This window comes from Acomys minous (assembly GCF_964271855.1).
Source record: "Acomys minous genome assembly, chromosome: 13".
Lineage (NCBI taxonomy): Eukaryota > Metazoa > Chordata > Mammalia > Rodentia > Muridae > Acomys > Acomys minous.
In genome coordinates, this window is record NC_140495.1 from 110,432,273 (window position 1) to 110,453,855 (window position 21,583).

The 21,583-nt window shown below is 53.3% G+C and overlaps 2 protein-coding genes across 4 annotated transcripts; one reads left to right on the top strand and one right to left on the bottom strand.

Moving 5' to 3' along the window:
• Positions 1-2,683: 2,683 nt before the first annotated feature.
• Positions 2,684-4,859, bottom strand: ATP6V1G2 (ATPase H+ transporting V1 subunit G2). The gene is made up of 3 exons (XM_084753794.1): positions 4,640-4,859; positions 4,268-4,368; positions 2,684-3,770 (listed from the first exon to the last, which is right to left on the bottom strand). The coding sequence occupies exons 1-3, from the start codon at positions 4,719-4,721 to the stop codon at positions 3,597-3,599; spliced, it is 357 nt and encodes a 118-aa protein (XP_084609920.1). The 5' UTR covers positions 4,722-4,859; the 3' UTR covers positions 2,684-3,596.
• An 81-nt stretch (positions 4,860-4,940) lies between these two features.
• Positions 4,941-21,583, top strand: NFKBIL1 (NFKB inhibitor like 1). 3 transcript variants are annotated; one of them, XM_084753777.1, is made up of 5 exons: positions 4,995-5,121; positions 5,576-5,959; positions 6,403-6,679; positions 20,465-20,686; positions 20,816-21,583. In XM_084753777.1, the coding sequence occupies exons 2-5, from the start codon at positions 5,903-5,905 to the stop codon at positions 21,397-21,399; spliced, it is 1,140 nt and encodes a 379-aa protein (XP_084609903.1). In that variant the 5' UTR covers positions 4,995-5,121; positions 5,576-5,902; the 3' UTR covers positions 21,400-21,583. The 3 variants fall into 3 exon arrangements, with proteins under 3 accessions (XP_084609904.1, XP_084609903.1, XP_084609905.1); XM_084753778.1 differs by lacking the exons at positions 4,995-5,121; positions 5,576-5,959 and adding an exon at positions 4,941-4,988; XM_084753779.1 differs by lacking the exon at positions 5,576-5,959 and having other exon boundaries at positions 5,002-5,121.

Consider the following 21,583-nt stretch of genomic DNA (forward strand, 5'->3'; position numbering starts at 1 on the left):
CCGGCGCCATGGCCTCGGCGCGCGGAGCGGGAAAGCCTTCTCACGGGGTCCTTAGCCTTCGTCGTCGTCAAGGTGACCCGAGGGAGGCTGGGACGGGAGCGCACGACCACGCCCCTGGCCGTCGTGGCGGGACTAGGCTGGGTTTGCCCGAAGTGATGCTGGCGGTGTTAGGTAGCATCTTGGGAGGCTGAGCCTCCCAGTCTGTCCGTGGGTTAAATAAATGGTGGAGTTGGAGGGGTAGGTAGCTTCCGATAACTATTCATAATTAGAGCAGCGGGGTCGCTTAGTCCTGCAACAGCTCTTACTGTTCAGCCTGGATATATACCCCCCCCCATGTGGTACTCCCTTCTCTGAGATGCTGCATACATCAGGAGCGATGCCCCGGCTGCCTCGCTGCGGAAACACGAGCAGCACGGCCATTCCCTGTTAAGCACACCCAACACCAGGAAGGCATCGTTGCTACCAAGCAGCTCCTGTGTCCTGCTCAGCGCCTGCCTACGCTCACTAGGCCGGGGGCTGGGTAGCCTCTAGCGTCCTCGGCACTTGACAGCTGTTACCCGGTGGCACCCTCTGGTGTTCGCATTCTCAGGAAGGCTCGCCAGGACTAGCCGGGACCTCACCGCGTTTGTGTGAGCCCAGGAGGAGGAGGTGGGGGGGCTCCTCAGCGTGCAGCTGCAGAGAGTGAGGCCTCTGGGCCTTTGGCTTTGAAGACAGTTGTGAGGAAAACACTCTTGGTGACCTAGGCGGCAGCTCCTCAGCCACTTTTCTTTCTTCCGTTTGTTACCCGCTCACCCTAAACGGCCAGAGAAGACCTCCCAGAAGAAGCCTTTTGTAGGACCAAACGTCGCAGCTCTGAGGAGGGCAGCGCAGTAAGGTTTTTCCCAGCTGACCCACGGGGCGAGCAAAACTTTGCGCTTTACAGCCGGCGAAGGGTGCTTGCACCAACCCCAGCAAGCTCCTGCAAATGAAGGCTTGTGTTTGCACCAGTATAACACACCCTCCTGCTACAGGACCATGGGAGGCTCCACCACACTGCTGTCACTTCGTCAGTTGTGTCAACTGCCACAATTAGCTGTCATCACTGTGTGTTTTTCTCAAAGCATTTATGGCCGACTGAAAATGGCCAGCCTGGCTGGCTGTTTGACCTGACAGTCCCACATAAGGAAGCCAGCGCAGGAAGGAGTTGTCCAACGGGGTCAGTAGAGTCAGACTGCCCTCCCCTCCTGGTGTCTGCTTATTGACAGGAAAGTGGACATCAGAGGAGCACTTACTGAAAACTTACAGAACTCATTGGCATTAATAGCGATGGTCACAATGCTTGAAACCTGGCCCCGGGGGCCCAGAGCAAGGCGAGCCCCCCTCACCTGTCTTGCCACTACTGCCTTTCCTTGTTAGCGAGTTGGAGCCTGTTCTATAGCCTAGAGTGGCCTCAAACTCAATTGTCCCACCTCAGCCTTCAAGTGCTGGGATTAACGGCATCAGGCACCACGCCCTGCTCCACTATTCCTGCATAAGCAAATAGAGAAATAAAACAAGACACAAGAGGCCACAGCAGTACAGCTAGCAGGTGACCCCAGGATGTAAGCATCCCAATTTCCCATCAAGTCTGTGTGCCCTCTCCAGAAACCTGGCTGGTTTTGTACAGCCATTTCCTCTGAATTGAAGCATTCCCTCCTGAGGAGAGTGGAGAAGGCTCGTGAATTCAGCCCCAGGACACAGAGCCCTTCTCCCTTCAGCCAGTAAACAGCTGCTGGTGACAGGAGTCTCCTTGGTGGGTCTGCGTACAAGTCACACAGAGGACTCCGGTGGTGGAGGGGGTAAGGAGCTGCGCCAGTCTCCCTTGCTCCTGTAAATAACCTATCGCCCATGCTACCAACAGTAACTCCAGTGAGCCCCTGGGTCTGCCAGGCTGGACTTGGGTAGAGAAGTTTCCTCGGTCTTTCCTGAGTGCCCTATCTGGCATAGACTTTTTTAAATGTCTTACTTCAGAAAGGTCATATAAGAAAAGACTGTAGGTTACCTCATTCAAGTTGTGGGTGGAGCAAGCTTGCCTTCCATAGTGGAGAAAACTGATGAACAATGGGGTCACGCACCGGCAGTTCCCCACCCCGAGCATCACTTTATCCGGCAGTATTCGCCCCCTGCCAGTCATGTGCCAAGTGCTATCCTAGGCTCTGGGGTCTCAACAACCTTATCATGAGACATATAAATAGAGCTATCGCCTAAACATATACTGTCAAGCCAGGTGTGATGGTGCACGTCTGTAATTCCAGCACTCAACAGGCAGAGGCATGTGGGTCTCTGTGAGTTCAAAACTAGCCTGGTCTCCATAGCAAACTCCAGGACAGTCAGGGGTACAGAGTAAGATATATAGTCAGTCTCTCTCTCTCTCTCTCCCTCCCTCCCTCCCTCCCCCCCCCTCTCCCCTCAGGTGCTAACAAGCAGAGTAAAACAAGGGAAGATCAGAGTGCTTGCTCTAAATGCCATTCCTGGAAATGGAGGGCTGCATATGGTAACTGTAAGAGAGGCTGGCGTGTGGAACAGCACCAGTGCTTCTGTTTCTCTGAGAAGCTCCCGGGACAGCCCTTGGCAGTGCTTTGGAGAGGGTGTAAACGCAGAACTCTGAGGACAGTGAACCAACATGCGAAACGGCAAGGCAAGAGGACACTGCTTCCGTCGCGACTGACCCGTCCATCCATAGTTTATTGACACTGCCGTTACACGGGGAAGCAAGGTGCTGAGGGCACAGAAAGGGCCCCATGCAGTGGATGTCGCAGCATCACTTTGGCTCTCAGAAGCAGCGAGCTTTGGGAAAACAGAGGAAGGGGAGAAGCCAACAAAGAGAAAGACCCGCACCCGAGAAACAGATGCTAAGAGGTTCAGTTTATACTTGGGACTCTGAGAGAGGGGCTAAGTGGCCTTGTCATTCCAACTGTTCAGGGGTAGGGATGTGCCAGGGGGAGCAGGAGAAACACATCCTCTAGAGGATTACCAGAGTCACAGTGACGTGGGAAGAGCTGGAGTGCCACGGATGTCAGGAAACATTAGGATTCCGGCAGGCAGGCAGGGGGTGGTCACAACACGGGCTTGCCCCTTAGCAAATGAATCACAACTACTCCCCATCTGGAACTGTGCTAAGTTCTTACAGGATGATTCACAGCAGCCCCCTTGCCATCTGAGCATCATCATCATCGTCCCGATTAGAGAGATGAGGGCACTCAGGCCTCTAGGTTAAACAGCTTGCCCCACGTGTGCAGCCAGCAGGAAGCAGGGGCGGAGAGGGACAGAGATCTGCCCTCTCTGATGAGGATCAGCACAGTTCCAGTGGGCGTCACAGAACACAGATATTCGGGTTTGAATAGGCTATCTGTAGGTCTCACCTCGAGGGAGAATATTGGATCGTGTCTCCTAGAAGCCTCCCCTCCCCCCCCTCCCCCAGGAAAAAGGTATTACGCGGAGAGATTAGAAGAGGATGGTACTGTGGATTGAGCTCAGGCTGTGTGCATGCTACACACGTGACTGTGAGTTGGATTTCTCTATGGAAGGAGCTGGCAGAAGGAGTCACACTCTAGGACGTGTCCCTAAGCAGCGAGGTCCTAGACAGTGATCCGGTAGTTGGGGTGGACCTGGGGCCTGACGTCACAGACCATGCCAAGCAGCTGAGCCAGGACACGCTCCCGGTTTCTCTGCTGGGAGCTCTGCATGCCCTGCACCTGACGCCTCGTGGCCTGCTCCACCTCAGCAGACAGGTTCCCCTGAGAGCCCATGGCCTGGGGACGGGGGAGAGGGTGGAGGATAGAAAGAGAAAAGCAGACACAGAGAAAGGTCCCAGCATGTAGAAGGAAGGATCCTGAATTAGGCCTGGAAAGCCTTCTCAAAACTGTCCGCACCCCTCAAAAACATTTAGATACCCACACGTCAGAGCAATCCCTGCTTCTAAGACTTGACTTGCAACCTCCCCTCCCCCAAAAGAAAGGACTGTAAAAGTCCCATCTCACCTCAGTGACCATTGAACTCTGTCCCCCACCATCAGTGTTGCCACACCCCACACAGACTGTGAAGGCTGCCCCCACAAGTTGCATGTCCCCTTTAAAGCCCCCCATACCTTACAGATCCTGTCAAAGGTTTACCCATGTGTGGTCCTCGGCAGGGCCCCCTTAGCTCTCAGACACCCTAGTTCCTTGTTGAGTCACCTAGCTACATCTTACAAGAGGCACCCACCGATTTGCACCCGGGTGGGACCGTCCCTGCCCCCCCCCCAACTCACCGCTTGCTGCTTGCTCTGGAACTCCTGCTCTCGCTCCCTGCGGTATTGCTCCACCTCCATTTGAGCCTCCTCCTTCGCCTGCTTCAGTCGCCGGGCCTTCCCTGGAGGCAGAAGGACACTGTGGCTACACACCCCCACACACAACCAGGTGTGTTAGCGGGGACAGGTGGTGCCCTCCAGAAAGCTATTCCGCCTCCTGCCAACCAGCCAAGTGCTAGACTCTAAAACCCACCCACTTCTCCTACCCTAATATGCCGTCCGTCATCCCCACCTCTGTCTCCATTAGCCTTGGGTTTTCCCAAAGACTGAGACGTCCGCTATCCACCACCCCAATCCCTCCTTGAGATTCCTGAGAGGAAAGGGGAGGCTCACTCTTCCTGGCATCAGCCACCTTCTCCGCTGCCCGCTTCTCAGCTTGGAGGAGCTGCTGGATGCCCTGGGACTGGCTGGCCATTTTTGTCACTAGAGAGGATGCTGTTTTGAAGGCGACCAAGGTACCAGACGGCTCCCACCCTCCAGCGCCTACTCCTCCGGCCCGTTGCTGCAGTCCTCCACTCCCACTGGGTCTTAGTGCTCCCGTTTTCACTCAGTCTCCTGCGCGGGTGGGTGTCTCGGCCTCACGCAGATGACTGGTCCTCCTCTCGAACCTCACTGAGGTAGTACCCGAAACGGCCGCCCGAGGGCAGCAGAGACCAGGCCCCATGCGGACGAACTGCAGCAGGTGCAGGGCGGCTCTGTGCCACCGGGGTCTGCAGGGATGGAGCTGGGGGAAGAGGAGGGTAGAGTGTTTGGGTGGGAGGTCTTGATTTGTGGTCTCAGAGGGGGCGCAAAGACGGTGAGGATGTTGTGGGAAGGTAAGGATGTGCTCGGAGAACAGTACCCCGGGTTTCGCTTGCGCGCCCAGCGCTCCACGCCTCCCTCTGCCCCTCCCCCTGTCTTTTCAGTCTCCATCTTCTTTTTAAACATAATCCCCAAATCCGAGCGTCTGCACACGTCTCTCCTGCTCTGTCCTACGTTTGCCTTCTTAAGTGTCTTCCCATGTGTCTTTCTTTTTGGATCTACCCATATACTTGGACTCGTTGTGATTTATTTATTTATTTATTTATTGTTTCGAGATGGTTCCTCTGTGCAGCCCTGGCTGTCCTGGAACTCGCTCTGTAGACCCAGCTGGCCTCGAACTAAGAGATGCCTGCCTCTGCCTCCCGAGTGCTGGGATTGAATTTTTGTTTCACTGTAGTTTTTCTCTTTCCTCTTTTTCTCTTTTCATTTTTTCCTATCGTTATTAAAATACACCTTCTCTCCTCCTAGTTAGGAGTCCGAGATAAACCTCAAAAGAGCCCTCCTGTCTCCCAGCCCTAGCTTGGCCTTCGTAACCTCCAGTCCTGTCTTCCGGTTTCAAGAGGACCCTGTGTCGCAAGTTGTCTTGTTTCCCCTCCGGAGGCCTAATCCCGCGTCACCCTGTGGGGGCGGAACGATTTCCGGGATGGGCCTCACAGCTCATTTCCGCCCGAAACTTTGGCGCGCGCATGCGTCATTTCCTCCAGCCCCGGAGCGCCGCCTCCCTGCCCGGAGCGTCTCTAACCCAGGCCTCGAACTACGGCTCTGAGGGTCCTTGGGGGGCGGGGAGCAGGGCTGATGAGTAACCCCTCCCCCGAGGCCCCAGAGGAAGAAGCCTCCACGTCTGTCTGTCGGGTACATTATATTCAATTTCTAGACCATCCTTTGGATTTGTGACTTTTTCTAAGCTCAGATTTTGGGCTGATGAAAATTTCCCCCATCTGGCCTTTCTTGATGTTTTTTCTCTTTCCTCCCTCCAAAGTTGAGAATTAACTTTTTTAACCACCCCCCACTCTCTCCCCTCCCCCATTGGGCTCTGGAGCCTTAAAACAATTATATAGCGTTCTCTTCCCAAAAAAAATTACATCAAAAATCGAGTCTGTGACCCCGGCCCCCAGCTCCGTCCCCCCACCCCACCCCACCCCCCAAGCCTGTCATCTGGTAAAGGGGTGAGTTTAGAACAGGTCGCCCCGCTTGCTGGACATGGGTGATGGGAGGTAAAGGGAGAACGGGGAGGCATGCCCGAGATGGAGCGGGAGTTCGGTCCTCACCGCTGCCGTTTCCCACTTCTTCCTCAGCCCCAGAGTTCCATGGCCTCCGCTTCCCGCCGCCAGCGCCGAGAGCGACGCTTCCGGCGGTACCTGTCGGCAGGGCGGCTGGTGCGGGCCCAGGCTCTCCTGCAGCGACATCCCGGCCTCGATGTGGACGCCGGCCAGCCCCCACCTCTCCACAGGGCCTGCGCCCGCCACGATGCCCCCGCCCTGTGCCTGCTGCTGCGCCTCGGGGCTGACCCTGCCCACCAGGACCGCCGTGGCGACACGGCGCTGCACGCTGCTGCCCGCCAGGGCCCTGATGGTGAGTGGTTCCGTGGGACCTGGTCCTGAGAGGCTGATGAGATCTGAGCCGCCAGTTAGTGGCTGGGGAATAAAGACCTAGGGTGGTGGTGGGTGGCTCAGGACTTTGTCCCCCAGCACGCAGAGGCAGGAGGATCTCTGTGAGTTCGAGGCCAGCCTGAGTCTGCACAGTGAGCTGCAGGACTACATAAGGACCTTGTCTCAAACTACAGTAAGAGATACGCTTATCCCAACATAGCCCCAACAACTAAGGCGTGTGCGTGTGTGTGTGCGTGTGTGTGTGTGTGTGTGTGGTTTAGTGTGGTGTGGTTGGTTTTGGATTTTTGACCAGTCTTTTGCGGTGTATCTCAGACTAGCCTCAGCATCCCAAACGCTGAGATTGCAGGCACGGCTAGCAACCTTTTCTTTGCATTTCGTCTATTTTGGGATTAGGGACTGATTACTTTGTTTCTTTGTGGGCCATTTGCCTGTAGCTTGGGGTCAGATTCCAGCTCTGAGAAGTTTGCCCCCCCACTCTACCCCCGAGTCTCTCTGTGCAGGATTAAAACAATAGCAACCTTTGTAACATGCCACAAAAAGGTCTTACAAAGTATCCATGCTGTCAGTGGTCAGAGAATGTGAAACTTTGTATGGTGTTACGCTGGAGGTCTGTGGTTTTGTTATAAACAGGTTCGTGTTCCTTGACACATACTTCTGAAAAACAGAAATTCTGTAACAAAAATCTGACCTTAAGCAGGTGGTGTCGCCTTAACGGCCCTCTGAGGCAGAGGCAGTGAGGCCTCTCTCTGAGCTCCAGGCCAGCCAGAGCTATGTCAGAGTAAAAGCAGCAGAACAGCTCAGATCAGCCTTAACTGCTTCTGGGTCAAACAGCCTCCTCCTCATCTCCAGTTTGTGCTACTTGCAAATAACCAGCCCAGAAACAAGCTAGCCACCTAGAGAGACAGGGAAGTCACAGTGCATTCCTGTGACCCCAGCACTCACCAGCAAGAGGGTCACTTAAAGGCCAGTCTGGGCGAGATGGCCTAAGAGTCTCAAAAAACAAACAAACAAACAAACAAACAAACAAAAAACAAAGGAAGCAAATCTAACCTACACAGAGGCTGAGGTGACTAGTTTTATCCCTCTGAGCTTAGATCCCTTCTGAACACAGGAGGCCATGAACATCGCCAGCCGTGCTTCCTCCTTTCTCATCTCCAACTTGGCTTCTCCTCAGTCAAAATAAATAAGTAACAATCCTTTTGTTCTGGTTAACACAAGTGAGATGAGGTCACATAGGTTTGTTGAAGCTTTTTTTTTTTAATATTTTATTCAAATTTTAATTATGTGCATTGGTGTGAGGGTGTCAGATCTTGGAGTTACAGACAGTTGTGAGCTGCCATGTGGTTGCTGGGAATTGAACCTGGGTCCTTTGGAAGAGCAGGCAGTGCTCTTAACCACTGAGCCATCTCTCCAGCCCCCGGTTTGTTGAAGCTTTAAAAGGGGAAGTTTGGGGCTGGAAAGATGGCTCAGTGGTTAAGAGCACCAACTGCTCTTCCAGAGGTCCTGAGTTCAATTCCCAGCAACCACATGGTGGCTCACAGCCATCTATAATGTGATCTGATGCCCTCTTCTGGCCTATAGGTGTACATGCAGGCAGAGCACTGTATACAAATAAATACATCTTTAAAAAAAAAACGAGGGGGGGGGCGAAGTTTGTCAAATGCAGGCTGCAGCTGGCTGATGTTATTTTGGGGTACCTGAAGAGGAAACCTCCCCAGATGCCTGAATAAGTCCTGTGAATAAATCTTTATTTACCACCAGCAGGACTGTTCAAGCAGACCAACAAACCAGAAGCACCTCATCCTCAAATTTGAGTTTTTAAGGGCAAAAGATGCAATTTTGACGTGTACCGAAAGGCAGCCCTAGACATCTGCAGCAAGCAAGCTGTTGACTGAAGCGCAGTTAAATGTCCTTTAGCTCAGGGTCACGGTGTGTAGGATTTATGGCTGGCCCAGAGAACTGTTTACTTTAAGTGCTTAGAGCTGGCCTAAGTGACCAGAGACCAGTCTACCCAAGGTTGTTTGAGCACTTGAAGTGTTCCTGGTCGGCTTTCACAAGACGCCCTGCCTGTAGTTCAGCGGCTTGCTACAGTGTAAGAGGCAGCTCCCTGGCAGCCTCCTCAAGCGCAGGCCTGGGGCGGCTGCTCGCGCAGGCCTCTGACATGGAGGTTGTGATGTGCACAGGCTCAGACTGGCTGCAGTTTTGCTACTTGGTGGTAAGTGTGCTGTGTTTCTGTGGTTCCGGTGCAGCAAGCACCTCCATCGCTGCACTGAATTCTGTTAAACGCTTGTAGGTGGTTCAGGAACTTGTCACAGTCGAGACTTTGCAGTGCCCCAAAGAGGAAAACCCTCCCCCCTACTTGTGCTCACACACCCTGGCCTCCTCTCAGGGGGTTCCCCTGTCGCCTGCCAGCAGGTGGCGCTCTAGCCCCCAGAGTGTCCATCTCAAATCGCGGAGAGCCAGTAGGAAATGGCCTTGGCTGAGCTCACTGAGCCACTGAATCGCCTGCAGGAGTCTCTCCATTCCCTCACAGGGAGGCTGACGTTCTCAGAAGTGACAAAGAGGCCCCACATTTTAGCCTTTTGGTGACTTTTTGTTTGTTTGTTTCCTTTTCTGGTTTTTCCAGACAGTGTCTCTCTGTGTAGCCTTGGCTGTCCTGGACTCACTTTGTAACTAGGCTGGCCTCGAACTCACAGTGATCCACCTGCCTCTGCCTCCCAGAGCTGTGATTAAAGGCATGCACCCCCACCCCCACCCCACCCCACACCCCCACGGCCCTTAGTGACTTTTTAAAGAACATCCTGAGAAAGCAGTCTCAGCAATCTGAGGGACCCATCAGCAAAGCACGTGTCACACAGCGGCCCTCCTGTGCACAGAACACTGACACACACTGTGGTTTTCTCTGTTTTGCCTTGTTGGGGGAGTGAACTAAACCATCACTCTGGTGTTTGGGTTTGGAGTTTAAGGTTGTCTTGTTGTTCTGATGGGGTTTGGTGGTTGATTGTTTCAGTTTTTTTTTTTTAAGACAGGGTCTCTCTGTAGCCTTGGCTGTTCTGGAACTCGGTATGTAGACCAGGCTGTATCTGCCTCTGTCTGCTGATCCAGCAGCTGGTCTCCTGCCTAAGTTGAGGGTTACAAGTGTGAGCCAGCTTGTTTTAGCTTTGCTTTTTCCCACGCTCCAGGGACTTTAACCCAAGGCCACACACATGCCAGACAAAGTACTGAGCGTCATCTTCCACCCATCCTTTTTCTATTTTTAGTCAAGACAGAGGCCGTTTGTATAGCCTGGGGCAGCTCCCGACCTGTGGTGCTCGTGACCTGCGGCGTTCCTGCTTGTATCCCCCGGAGCTGGGACGCAGGCCGAGGCTCCAAGCTTGTTTTGTTTTTCTGTAACCCTCGCGGCACTTCCGCGCTATCTCAGCAGGATGGAGACGTCCACCCGCCACCACCTTGATCTGCAGAGTGGAGGCAAGAGGCGGCCTTGTTTTATAATGACTGGGCACAGTTTATGTTCCACTTGTCCTTCCAGCCTCGCCTTGTGCACACCCACGCATCTGTCACCTCAGCCGCACTTGTCTTCAGTGACCCCCAGCACAGGTTTCACAAGCCTTGCCCTGTCAGGAAATGGGTGGGGAAAGAATTTACCAGAGCCGGGCATGGTAGCGCACGCCTGTAATCCCGGCACCCAGGAGGCTGTGGTGGGAGGGTCGAGAGCCAAGGGCCACTCTCAGCTACGTGGGCGATTCAAGGCCATCCTAGCCACAAGCAACACTGCAGGGGTCTGGGGCAGCACCAGAGGCAAGGGCTGCAGGGGAGAGTGTGTTGCTGGGTGTGGACGGTAGAGAAGAGCGGTCTGCACTGAGCACCCAGCTCTGTATGGGCAGCTGGGAAGTTCGTAGCCTGCCCGTTTAGGTGTTACAGGGTGGGACACGTGTGTGGGTGTGTGGGCTCACGTCCGGATGCTTAGGTGGGCATTTGTTCCTGTATTGCAGGACACATTTACAGTATAAGTTATTTCTTCTAGTCCCAAGATGTCATGAGTTACTTGGGGTCAGACCCCGGGTGGCCTTGGCCCACTCACCAGAGACTTCCCTACGGTGTTGTGGCACCCTAAGATAGACTGCAGCTGGGGCTCATTAAGCTTAGTTCTTCATCTTTTAAACTTCAGCTTTATTTTCCTATCCGTGTGTAGCGGTCAGAGGACACAGTCGGCTGTTGGTGTCGTGTTTCTTTTTAACTGTGTCGAGCTGGGTAGCTGGCCGTGAGTCCGTGTGGCTTCCTCCTGTCTTCACCTCGTGTCTTGTGCTGGGAGCATGGGGTTACAGGTGTGCGCTGCTCCATCTGGCTTTATACGGGTGCTGGGGACTAGAACCCAGGCCCTCACCCTCTGCAGCAAGCCGGTTACCAGTTAACTCTTTCTAGTCCTGCTCAAAGACAGCAGCGCCCTTGCTTGAGCCCAGCCCTGTGCAGCCCACCACGGAACAGCACCCACACCCCCATGCACAAACAAGGTTCACAAAAGATGGAGGCTGAGGGGGGACCTTGCTAAATGCTGCTTTGTCACAGAGTCATGAGACCACAGACTATCAACGTTGCTGGAGAGGGGAGGCTGTGACACCACATCAGGAGGTCCTGCATGCTGGGAGGTGGCGGCAGTGTTGATTCAGTGGCAGCGCTGTCTGCAGCTGAGACCTGAAATCAGGGAGACACTGATTTACCAGCGGGCTGAGTAAGCAGGGGCCGAAGACACAAAGCAGAACTAAAAACAAAGGGTTCCTGCAAGCTAAGGGGGCCCAGACCCAAAGAAAAGAACCTCTAGGGTTGTCCCAGCCAGGGTGCTGCTTAAGACCTTTGCGTGAGACAGGGACAGCTGTTTTGTTTCTGGCTGGGATGAAGGGATGACAAACATCAGACCATGCAGTTCCGAGACTTGCAAATATTTGTAAGTCAGATTAGGAAAGCTACAAACATGGGAGAGCTGCCCTCCTCAGACCCAGGATGGTGCCTTCTTAGGTGAGGAGTTGATTCTTTTTTCTTTTTTTAAAGATTTATTTATCATATATACACAGTGTTTTGCCAGCATGTACACCTTTGGGCCAGAAGAGGGCACCATATCTCATTATAGATGCTTGTGAGCCACCATGTGGTTGCTGGGAATTGAACTCAGGACCTTTGGAAGAGCAGTCAGGGCTCTTAACCTCTGAGCCATCTCTCCAGCCCCTGAGGGGTTGGTTCTAAAAACAGTAGAATATGAGCAAACCAGCAAGTGGCCCCTCAGACAAGCCCCAGGGCTGGAGGGAGGGAAGGGAGCTACAGTGACAACTCAGATTTCACCGAGGGTGCAGCAGTGACCGTTAGGATGGAAATCAATCCTGTGTGTATCTAGGGAGCATGAGGTGTTGGGGTGTGGCAGTAATGGTGGGAGCAGAGCTGGGGTGCACCCTGGAAATGGGTTGGGCCCCTCGGTGCCTGGAGGGATAGAAAGGAGACAGCTTGAGAGACAGTGCCTCAGGGAAGCTACTCCTGCAGGACACCCAGGTTCTGTCCCCGCACCGGGCGACAGCCATCTGTAACCCCAGTTCCAGGGCATCTGGTCCCTCTTCTGACCTCTGCGAGCATCAGCTACCCACACGCAAACATACAGAAACGTTGGGGAAATACTCAAACACATACAAATCTTTTTTTTTTTTTTTTTAATTTTTAAAGAGTTTCAAAAAAGTATAACATTAGAGCTCAGGAAGGAGAGAGCCGGTCTCCGCCACTCACGAGGATCCGGGCTGTGCGAGGATGGGTTTTGCCTTGTTCCCCCAGAAGAAGAGAGGGATCCCCAAACAGTGCACAGGATTGGGTTGCTCGGGGTTCGGCCAGAACAGCCCTGCCTCCAGACACAGAGCCCACGGCGGCAGGCCTGTCACTGCAGGAGGAATGGAGAGCAGCTGACAGGGCCGTCTGGGTAACCCTGGAGGGCCTTTGTCCTGAGGGAGGGGTAACCCTAGAGGGCCTTTGTCCTGAGGGAGGGTAACCCTGGAGGGCCTCTGTCCTGAGGGAGGGTAGTTCTCTGTAAATTACTTTTCAACTCTATTTTATTTATTTATTGGGGTTCCTTAAGCCTCTACCTCCCTTCCAACCCCCCAACCCTAGGCAGGAGAGAAAGGTTAGCAGGGACGGACGGGGGCATGGACATCCTTAGCTGCTTCTGGCTGGTCAGGGTCTTCAGGTTCTTTGGGAAAATGGCAACTGTTGTCAGGAAATCCAACCTTCCCGCAGAACCAGCAGCTGCCTTCTTTCTTCATCCATCTCCGTCTTCTCTCTGGGCTCTGGTATTTATACACTTTTGGAGTCTTCAAATTAAACTAACTGAAGCTGACAAAGGCCACGCCCCTCTCCTGGGCCTCATGAGGCTGGTATCAGCTGTGGACAAACTAAAAGCAACTCCACGCTTAGGATTAAAACAAAAACCTGTTTACATAACATAACTGAGTTTTTAAAGAAACCAAAACTTCTACTACAATTTTCTGTTTCAGTCAGTGCTTGTTGTTTTAGGTTAAATGTTTGGTTGGTTTTTTCGAGATGGGATTTCTCTGTGTAGCCCTGGCTGTCCTGGAACTCACTCTGTAGACCAGCCCGGCCTCCAACTCAGATCTGCCTGCCTCTGCCTCCTGAAGGCTGGGATTAAAGATGGGAGGGAGAGTTTTATGATAATCCAGTCCATGGGCTAGTGTGAGGTCAGGGTCAGAGCTGCACTGCCCTGGTGCCCAGCCGCAGCTTGTAATCTGTGTCAGCAGCACCACACACTGACAGCAGCAGGCTCTGGAAGAAGGCCTTGGAGGGCCCGAGGTGAGCTGTGGCCTTGAGAGGCGGGGCTAGGCAGCAAGTGGACCAAGACTGCGGAGTCTAGAGTGTAGCCTGGTGAGGTCATCAGTGCTAGATTTGCCCTCTCCACCTCTCTAGAAGATTGAGGGGTGCAAAGCAGCAGAGAGGTGACACTGGGGAAGAAAGCTGGGCCACTGACAGACTGAAGAGACCACGGAAGTCAGAACCGGAGACATGCGTGTCCTTTGTGTTTACCACCGGGACCTGGTAGAGCTAGGGAGCAGCGCGCATGTGTGTGAAAGTCTGTTTCCCAGTTTTCCATGGCATGGCCCTCCTGCTGCACAGGCCCTGGAAGGAGGGGTCAAGGGTGCGTGTGGCAGGCCCAGCAGTCGTGAGGGAACATCACTGTGACATTTTTATGGCCATTCCAGGGAGGTGTGGCCTGGTGGAGTAGAGGTAAGGGTCAGTGGGACCTTATTAAGGCCACTCCTAACCCAGGCATGGAGGCGCGCGCCTTCAATCCCAGCACTGTGTGTGAGGCCAGCCCGGCCTACAAAGCGAGTCCAGGAGAACCAGAGCTACACAGAGAAGCCCTGTCTCAAAAACCAAAACAAAAGAGCACCCCTGATGGACCTCTCCAAACCAGGAGCTGCCGCGGGCCCAAGGCTTCTGGCCTCCAGCCGGCACCTGGGGAAAGTGTCAGCCCTTAACCTGCATGTTGTTCTAATACAGCTGCCTTACGTCTTGCCTCGAGCATGGTCTGAAAAATACCGTTTACTCTGGAGAGGTAAATCCATTTAGTCATTCTTTTCTTTTTTTTCTCAACATCGCCGCCGTGCGCCTCCACACCCGGCTAGTCAGTCATTTCTGAAGCTCTTGGTGCCATCCATGGCTGCAGCCAAGGACTGAGTCCTCTGGAAAAGGAGATGAGACTCCTGGGAGGCGGTGGTAGGATTTTGTTTTGTGCTCATACTTGTTATTATTTCTTTCTTGTTGTTGTCTTCAGAGACAGGGAGGGTCTCTCTTCATAGTCCTGACTGTTCTGGAACTCACTAGATAGACCAGGCTATCCTAGAACAAACAGATCTCTTGCTTCTGCCTCACAAGTACTGGGATTAAAGATGTGTGCTACCTCACCTGGCCTGAAAACTTATGAGCAAAATCCTAGCTTTTGTTTTTGTTTGGTTGGTTGGTTTGGTTTCTGAGACAGGGTTTCTCTGTGTAGCCTTGGCTGAAAATCCTAGTTTTATTAAAACTCCGTTTTAAAGTAAGCAAAAAGCCCGACAAACCTGGCAGAAAATAATCATCATGCAGAATCTTAGTCAGTCGGAGCCAGCGTTGTCAGTCGGAGCCAGCCTCTGGTCCTTTTCCAGCTCTGAGGACCAAGTGCTCTGCCACTGAGCTGAGTCCCCACCTCAGGAGCCGCCAGTGTGAAGCAGGGCTGGGCTTTCGCTGTGAGTCAGCGCGCTGCGTTCACACCAGGTTTCAGTGGCAACTCAAGCTTTGTGAGCTGCGAGCCTCGGCACTCCCTCACATCGCATCGCCCCCACAGCGCACTTGTCAGCTTTGCCCTCATCTTTTCTTTTCCATTTTGGAAAGGTCCAGTCATTTTACCTTCGGAGAATCTTAGTTTACACATACAAACTTTCTTCTTAACTAAAAATAACCTTTTCCTTTTCGTCTCCCTTACCCAAAGTGTCTCTTCACACGTGTCGCCTGGCCCTCGTGTCCTCTTGCTGTGCTCACTTCCTCACCAGGGACATGAATCTCCCATTGCATCCACTGCCTTAGGCAGCAGCCGACATGCAGTACCTGTGACTGTGAGACTCTGGTCTGTCCCAGGCCTTTATTGCTATTTGGATTGTTTGTTCGTTTGTTTGTTTTGCCAAGTGGTGGTGGCACACACCTGTAATCCCAGCACTTGAGGCAGAGGCAGGCAGATCTCCGTGAGTTCCAGGCCAGCCTGGACTACAGAGAGAAACCCTGCCTCGGGGGGAAAAATTGATGAGAGCGAGAATTACAGAGTATAACACCCTGACAAAGCAAGAATGACAAATGACCATGGACAGGGGTTGTCTTGATTCAAGCAGAAGGCAGGAGACAGCCAAGTGTTGTGTTTTGGTCTTGCAATTGGGAATTTTGGATTCCAAATGCAGCTGTTCCCTAAAGCGATGCTGAAGGACACAGCAAGTGATGATTGGTTCTCCTGGAGGACCAGAGAGAGAGGAGGAAAAGAGATGGAGGGGAGGGGAGGCTGTGCAGTGGTGGGGCGACAGCAGACTGAACCTAGGCAGCTGCGTGTGGGACAGGTCTGTCGGGATGAAGGGGACACATGTCCAGGTCGTGCTGGTGTCCTTTTGCTGCCGTGTCAGGGACCGATGTGAGGGCTGGTCATTGTCCCCTGACGCCCTATCTGAAGCCTTGACTGCAAGTGTGAGGGAGAGAATGTGTGGGGGAGGGCGGGGAGGGGGGAGTGCAGTTGCCAGGCCCACGGTGCTGGTGCAGCAGCGCTAGAGGCCCAGTGGGAGCTTGTGAGCCATCAAGGATGTCACCCAAGGCCAAGGCCGAGTTCAAGGGAGGCACCTGTTAGGGCCCTGTGCTAAGGCCACGAAGTACTGGATAGGAGGGATCTTGGGATTTTCCCAAAATGACGGCGAAAGGATCCAGTTTTGCACAGGGTTGTAATTCAGTGTGCCTTCGGTGGCCAGTGTCCCTAGTCTGCAGTGGAAACCTTTCGAAGGAAACTAGGTTTTGTTGCTTTGTTTTTTGAGAAGTTAAAGATAGAATTTAGACCAGTTTTGAAACTCAGGGTGACTCAGTGATCATAAAACCTACTGTGCACTGCCAGAGATGTGACACTTGCCCAGAGGACAGCAGCAGACCTCCCTGTTGTCAGTGCTGACCTGACTGAAGTTTGCCCTACACAGGGCAGAGACCTCCTGACTCATGGGGTGAAACCCAGTTGGTCAGGCCAGACTGACCTCAAATAGACCCAGATAACTGGCCAGAAAAGGGGACCCGCTGAGAGTGTGGCTGCCCCAGGGGGTGGCAGGAGGTAGTTTTTTGTTGTCTGTGGTGCTCAGGCTCCAGCCCAGGGCATTGGCACGCGCTAAGCAAGCACTCTACCACAGTGCTGCGTCTCCAGCCCCAAACCTGTTCCTCTGGCTGTGTGGTCCTCCTCCCTCTCTGGAAGCGCTGTGCTGTTAGAGGTGGAGAGAGTCATTAAGGGAAAGTGAATGTTTATTCCACAAAACCTTTTCATATATATTTCCCTGTATGGAGATGCGTGTTGGCCAAACTTGATGGCCACGCCTTTAATGCTAGCACTCAGGAAGCAGAGGCAGATGGGTCTCTGAGTTCTAGGCCAGCCTGGGCTACATGGTAAGACTCTATCTCAAAAAAGAAAGAGGGAGGGAGGGAAGGAAAGAAGATGTTATTGAACATTAGAAATGTTGATTTAAGCCGGGCGTGGTGGCGCACGCCTTCAATCCCAGCACTCGGGAGGCAGAGGCAGGTGGATCGCTATGAGTTTGAGGCCAGTGTGGCTTATAAAGCGAGTCCAGAACAGCCAAGGCTACACAGAGAAACCCTGTCTCAAAAAACAAAAAAAAAGGAAGGAAGAAAGGAAGGAAGGAAGAAAGGAAGAAAGAAAGAAAGAAAGAAAAAGAAAAAAGGAAAAAAAGAAAAGAAATGTTGACTTAGAGCCGGGCCGTGGTAGTACACACCTTCAATCCCAGCATTCAGGTGGCTGATCTCTCTGAGTTCGAAGCCAGCCCTGGTCTACAGAGCGAGTTCCAGGACAGCCAGGGCTACAAAGAGAAAGCCTGTCTCGAACGCCCAAAAAAGGGCTGGAGGGATGGCTCAGCCTTTAAGAGCACTGACTGCTCTTTCAGAGGTCCCCAGCTCCACTCCCAGCAACCACATTTGTAAAGGCTCACAACCATCTCTGATGAGATCTGGTGTCCTCTTCTGGCCTGCTGGTGTATATTCAGGCAGAACACTGTATACATAATAATAAATAAATAAATCTTCAAATAAATGGAAGAAAGAAAAGGAGAGTTCATTTAGGGCCTGGAGCGGTAGATAAGTGGTCAAGACAGCACACCGCTCCTGTGGAAGACCAGGCTCGGCTCCCGGCACCTGTGCTGGGCAGCTGTAGCATCAGCCCAGGGAATTCGACTGACTCTCTGGCCTCTGCAAGCACCAATCTTCCTAAAGCTGAAATCAAGTCAAGAAGAAAATTTTGGTAGAGAATTAAAAACTTTCAAAGGATGCATGAGAAGAAAAGACTATTTTAACAGATAATATTCTATAAAAAAGGACTTTTATATCCGTATGATTACGAAAAAATTTCCAAGAAGAAAATGAAGATATGAAGAACTCACTGTGTAGATTAAACTGGCCTCAAACTCACAGGGATCTGCCTGCCTCTGCCTCCCCATTGCTGAAATTAAAGGCCTGTGCTGCTATGCCTACCCTGATAAGACTTTTTTTTTTTTTTTTGAGACAGGGTTTCTCTGTGTAGCCCTGGCTGTCCTGGACTCACTTTGTAGACCAGGCTGGCCTCGAACTCACAGTGATCCACCTGCCTCTGCCTCCCGAGTGCTGGATTAAAGGTGTACGCCGCCATGCTTGGCACAAAACCATTTTTTAATCTGTCCTGTTAGCAACATGAAAAGGTCGACATGCATGTACAGTAAAGCCCGGCAGCTTGTGCGTGTTCTGACTCAGAACACCCACCCTGTGCAGACACATGAAAGCTGGAGGCTGGAGGCTTTGAAGGCATCTGACAGCCAGGGCGAGGAGAGTTAAAAGAAGCCAAGTGGAAAAAGCTCTGAGTTTGAACCCAACTTGGGCTACATAATGAGACTTTGCCTCAAACGAAAACACCAAGACCAACTCTGTCTTTGCTCTGACTGCTGTCAGTCTTTGGGGCAAACTTAACCATGTGTCATGTGCGCGCCCCAAGTATTCTGTTGATTTAAGTGGGATGTGGTGACCCACAGAAGCCTAGAACACAAGAGCCTGAGGTAGGGGAGTCACAGGCTGAACTGCCTAGGCTATAGGTACAAAATGACTTCACACACACGCGCACATGCACACACCTGTGAGTTAAACCTTCCATGCAAGCCTGGACATACTCATACATACACACACTCCACACATACTGTACCCTGTGACACACTGTCACACACTCCGCACACACTCTCACACACTCACACCTGCCGTGAGCCCTGGTGGGAAGAAGCTGAAAGACAGAGCCAGAAGCAGGTGCTTGCTAAGTGGGGCAGCTTGGGCGGCTTTGCGGCTGATCACAGCAGCGCTGAGGAAGCCGGCCTCGCTCGCCCTGATGTGGTTTCAGAGCTAGCCAAGTGTAGGCCCTCCTATTGTCTCGGCCCTCTGTCTGTGCCATCCTCTGGTAAGTAAACCGTACTTCCTGCAACCAGCGAGGCCGGGTGTCCCATTTCCTCCTACTCTAGAGGGTAAGATGGGTCCACTTGCCGGCCTCTGGCTCCTGATTGAGGCAGCTGGTGGTCCCAGGTGGTGGGCTTCACTAAGGGAAGGGGGATGCAAGCTGCATGGTATTTGGCTCCCCTAAATGATGTGTCCTGGCCTGCGGGAAAACTCGAATCAGGGTTCACCTGAAAGAGGGAGTGGGGATTGAAAGTAGGGTGCAGAGATGCAAGAAATAACGAATCAAGTCAGGACAGTCAGTCAAGTCAGAGGAGTAAGACTTTATACAGCAAGGTCAATAGGATCTGTTCTGATCCCTCTCTCCCTAGCTCCCAAGGCAAGAAGAACACAGTAGCCCGAATAGCTCCCTGTAAGAACTTCCTGTTTCTGAGCAGCTCTCTGATAGGGTTTCCTTAACCCTCCAGGTGTTTCTCAGTAGGGACTTCCCTACTTCTTTCAAAGGTAAATAGTCCAAGGGTGGCCTGGAACACAAAGGCTCAGCAGCTGGAAGGTCTAAGCATGGGATTTCTGACATGGCAGAATTTGGCATGGCTCCCCACACCTAAATTCTCTCTCTCTCTCTCTTTTTTTAAAAGACTGTTTCTCTGTGTAGCCTTGGCCGTCCTAGACTCGCTTTGTAGACCAGGCTGGCCTCGAACTCACAGCGATCCGCCTGCCTCTGCCTCCTGAGTGCTGGGATTACAGGCGTGCGCCAGCACACGTGGCTCCCCTAAAATCTCTTGCCTGATGAGACCACGGTTCAGAACAGGTTCTCAAGGTGTCTGCTCCTCTCCTGCTCCTCAGACCCACGTCTCTCCCCTCCCTGCCCCTGGCCGACAGTCACTCAGGAGCTTGCTGCCGCCGCCATGTGAGCGGCTCACACTCCTTGCATTGTTGCTCCCTCAGGTAAGGCTGAGCAAGTCTGCCCAAAGCATTTGTTTCACTCAGCTTTATCGTCTAGAATAGTAAGTGAACTTATATGCTTGTAGTGCTACAGACACGGCGTTCTGTTGTTCTTTGTTTATTTAGGGTTTTTTGAGGCAGGGGGCAGGCTTGTAACCCTAACTGACCTGGAACTTGCTCTGTAGACCAGGCTGGCCCTGAGCTCACAGAGATCCATCTGCCCTGCCTCCTGAGTGCTGGAATCACAGATGTGCACCACCGTTCCTGATGTGGTAATCTTATTATGTAGTTCAGGTGAGAGATAAAGTTAGGAATATGTGTATAGTGATAATAGTTTCAAACCAAAAACAGTCAAAGAATTTGAGTTGCCCTAGGTGGCGGCAGCCGGGGCCAGAACACACCTCTTGCTATAGTAACACTTGGAGCAAGTCAGAACATTCTAAACTACACACTTAGCACTTATGTCACGACGGTGGCTGGCAGGATGGTCACCCCTGGTGCCCAGGACTCAGGGAGTCCAGCACGGCGCCCTGTGAGGGCGGGAGCCCCCTGACTCTGCTCTCCGCTCTACCCCTAGCTTACACGGATTTCTTCCTGCCGTTGCTGAGTCGCTGCCCCTCCGCCATGGGGATAAAGAACAGAGATGGGGAGACCCCTGGGCAGATTCTGGGCTGGGGACCCCCCTGGTACTCTGCTGATGAGGAAGAGGATGACGACGTCTCCAAGGAGCGGGAATGGCGACAGAAGCTGCAGGGCGAGCTGGAGGATGAGTGGCAGGAGGTCCTCGGCAGGTTTGAAGGTGAGGAGTCAATCCCCACACCAGCCCCGGCCTGGGCGCTCCACCCCGAGCCCTCTGCACGTGGCCTCTTTATTTCACTGCCTGTCTTGGCCTTACTCTAAGCCCAGCCTAATTCCACCTCCCACATAGATGATGCCTCGCGTGATACGCAGGAGCCCGAGTCCTTCTCAGCCTGGTCAGAGCGCCTGGCTCGAGAGCATGCGCAGAAGCAGCAGCAGCTGGCGGCAGAGAGATCCTACAGACCCGCAAGGGCTGAGGGCTCCAGTCAGAGCTGGCGACAGCAAGAGGAGGAACAGCGGCTTTTCCGAGAGCGAGCCCGGGCCAAGGAGAAGGAACTGTGTGAGAGCCGGGCCAGGAGGGCTCAACAGGCTCAAGGGGACAGAGGGCCGGAGCCTCCCAGGCCTGGGCCCAGGGCAGAGCACCCACGAGGGGCAGGAAGGGGCAGCCTCTGGCGCTTTGGTGACGTGCCCTGGCCCTGCCCTGGTGGAGGGGACCCAGAGGCCATGGCTGCAGCCTTGGTGGCCAGGGGCCCCCCTCTGGAGGAACAAGGTGCTCTGAGGAGGTACTTGAGAGTCCAGCAGGTCCGGTGGCACCCTGACCGCTTCCTGCAGCGATTCCGAAGCCAGATTGAGACTTGGGAGCTGGGCCGTGTGATGGGGGCCGTGACAGCCCTGTCTCAGGCCCTGAACCGCCATGCCGAAGCCCTCAAGTGACCCTAGGGGTTGTAGCCTCAAGGACGGGCAGGAGGAAGCGTCAAGTCATGGATGGGGACGGACAAAGGCAGCCGCTGCTGTAGAGGATATGGGGCAGGGTAACGTAATGGGTGCGGGGGTGGGGACGGCGCCGCCACTGCTCTGGAGTCTGCCATTTCCTAATAAGACTTGGTCCTGCACCTCA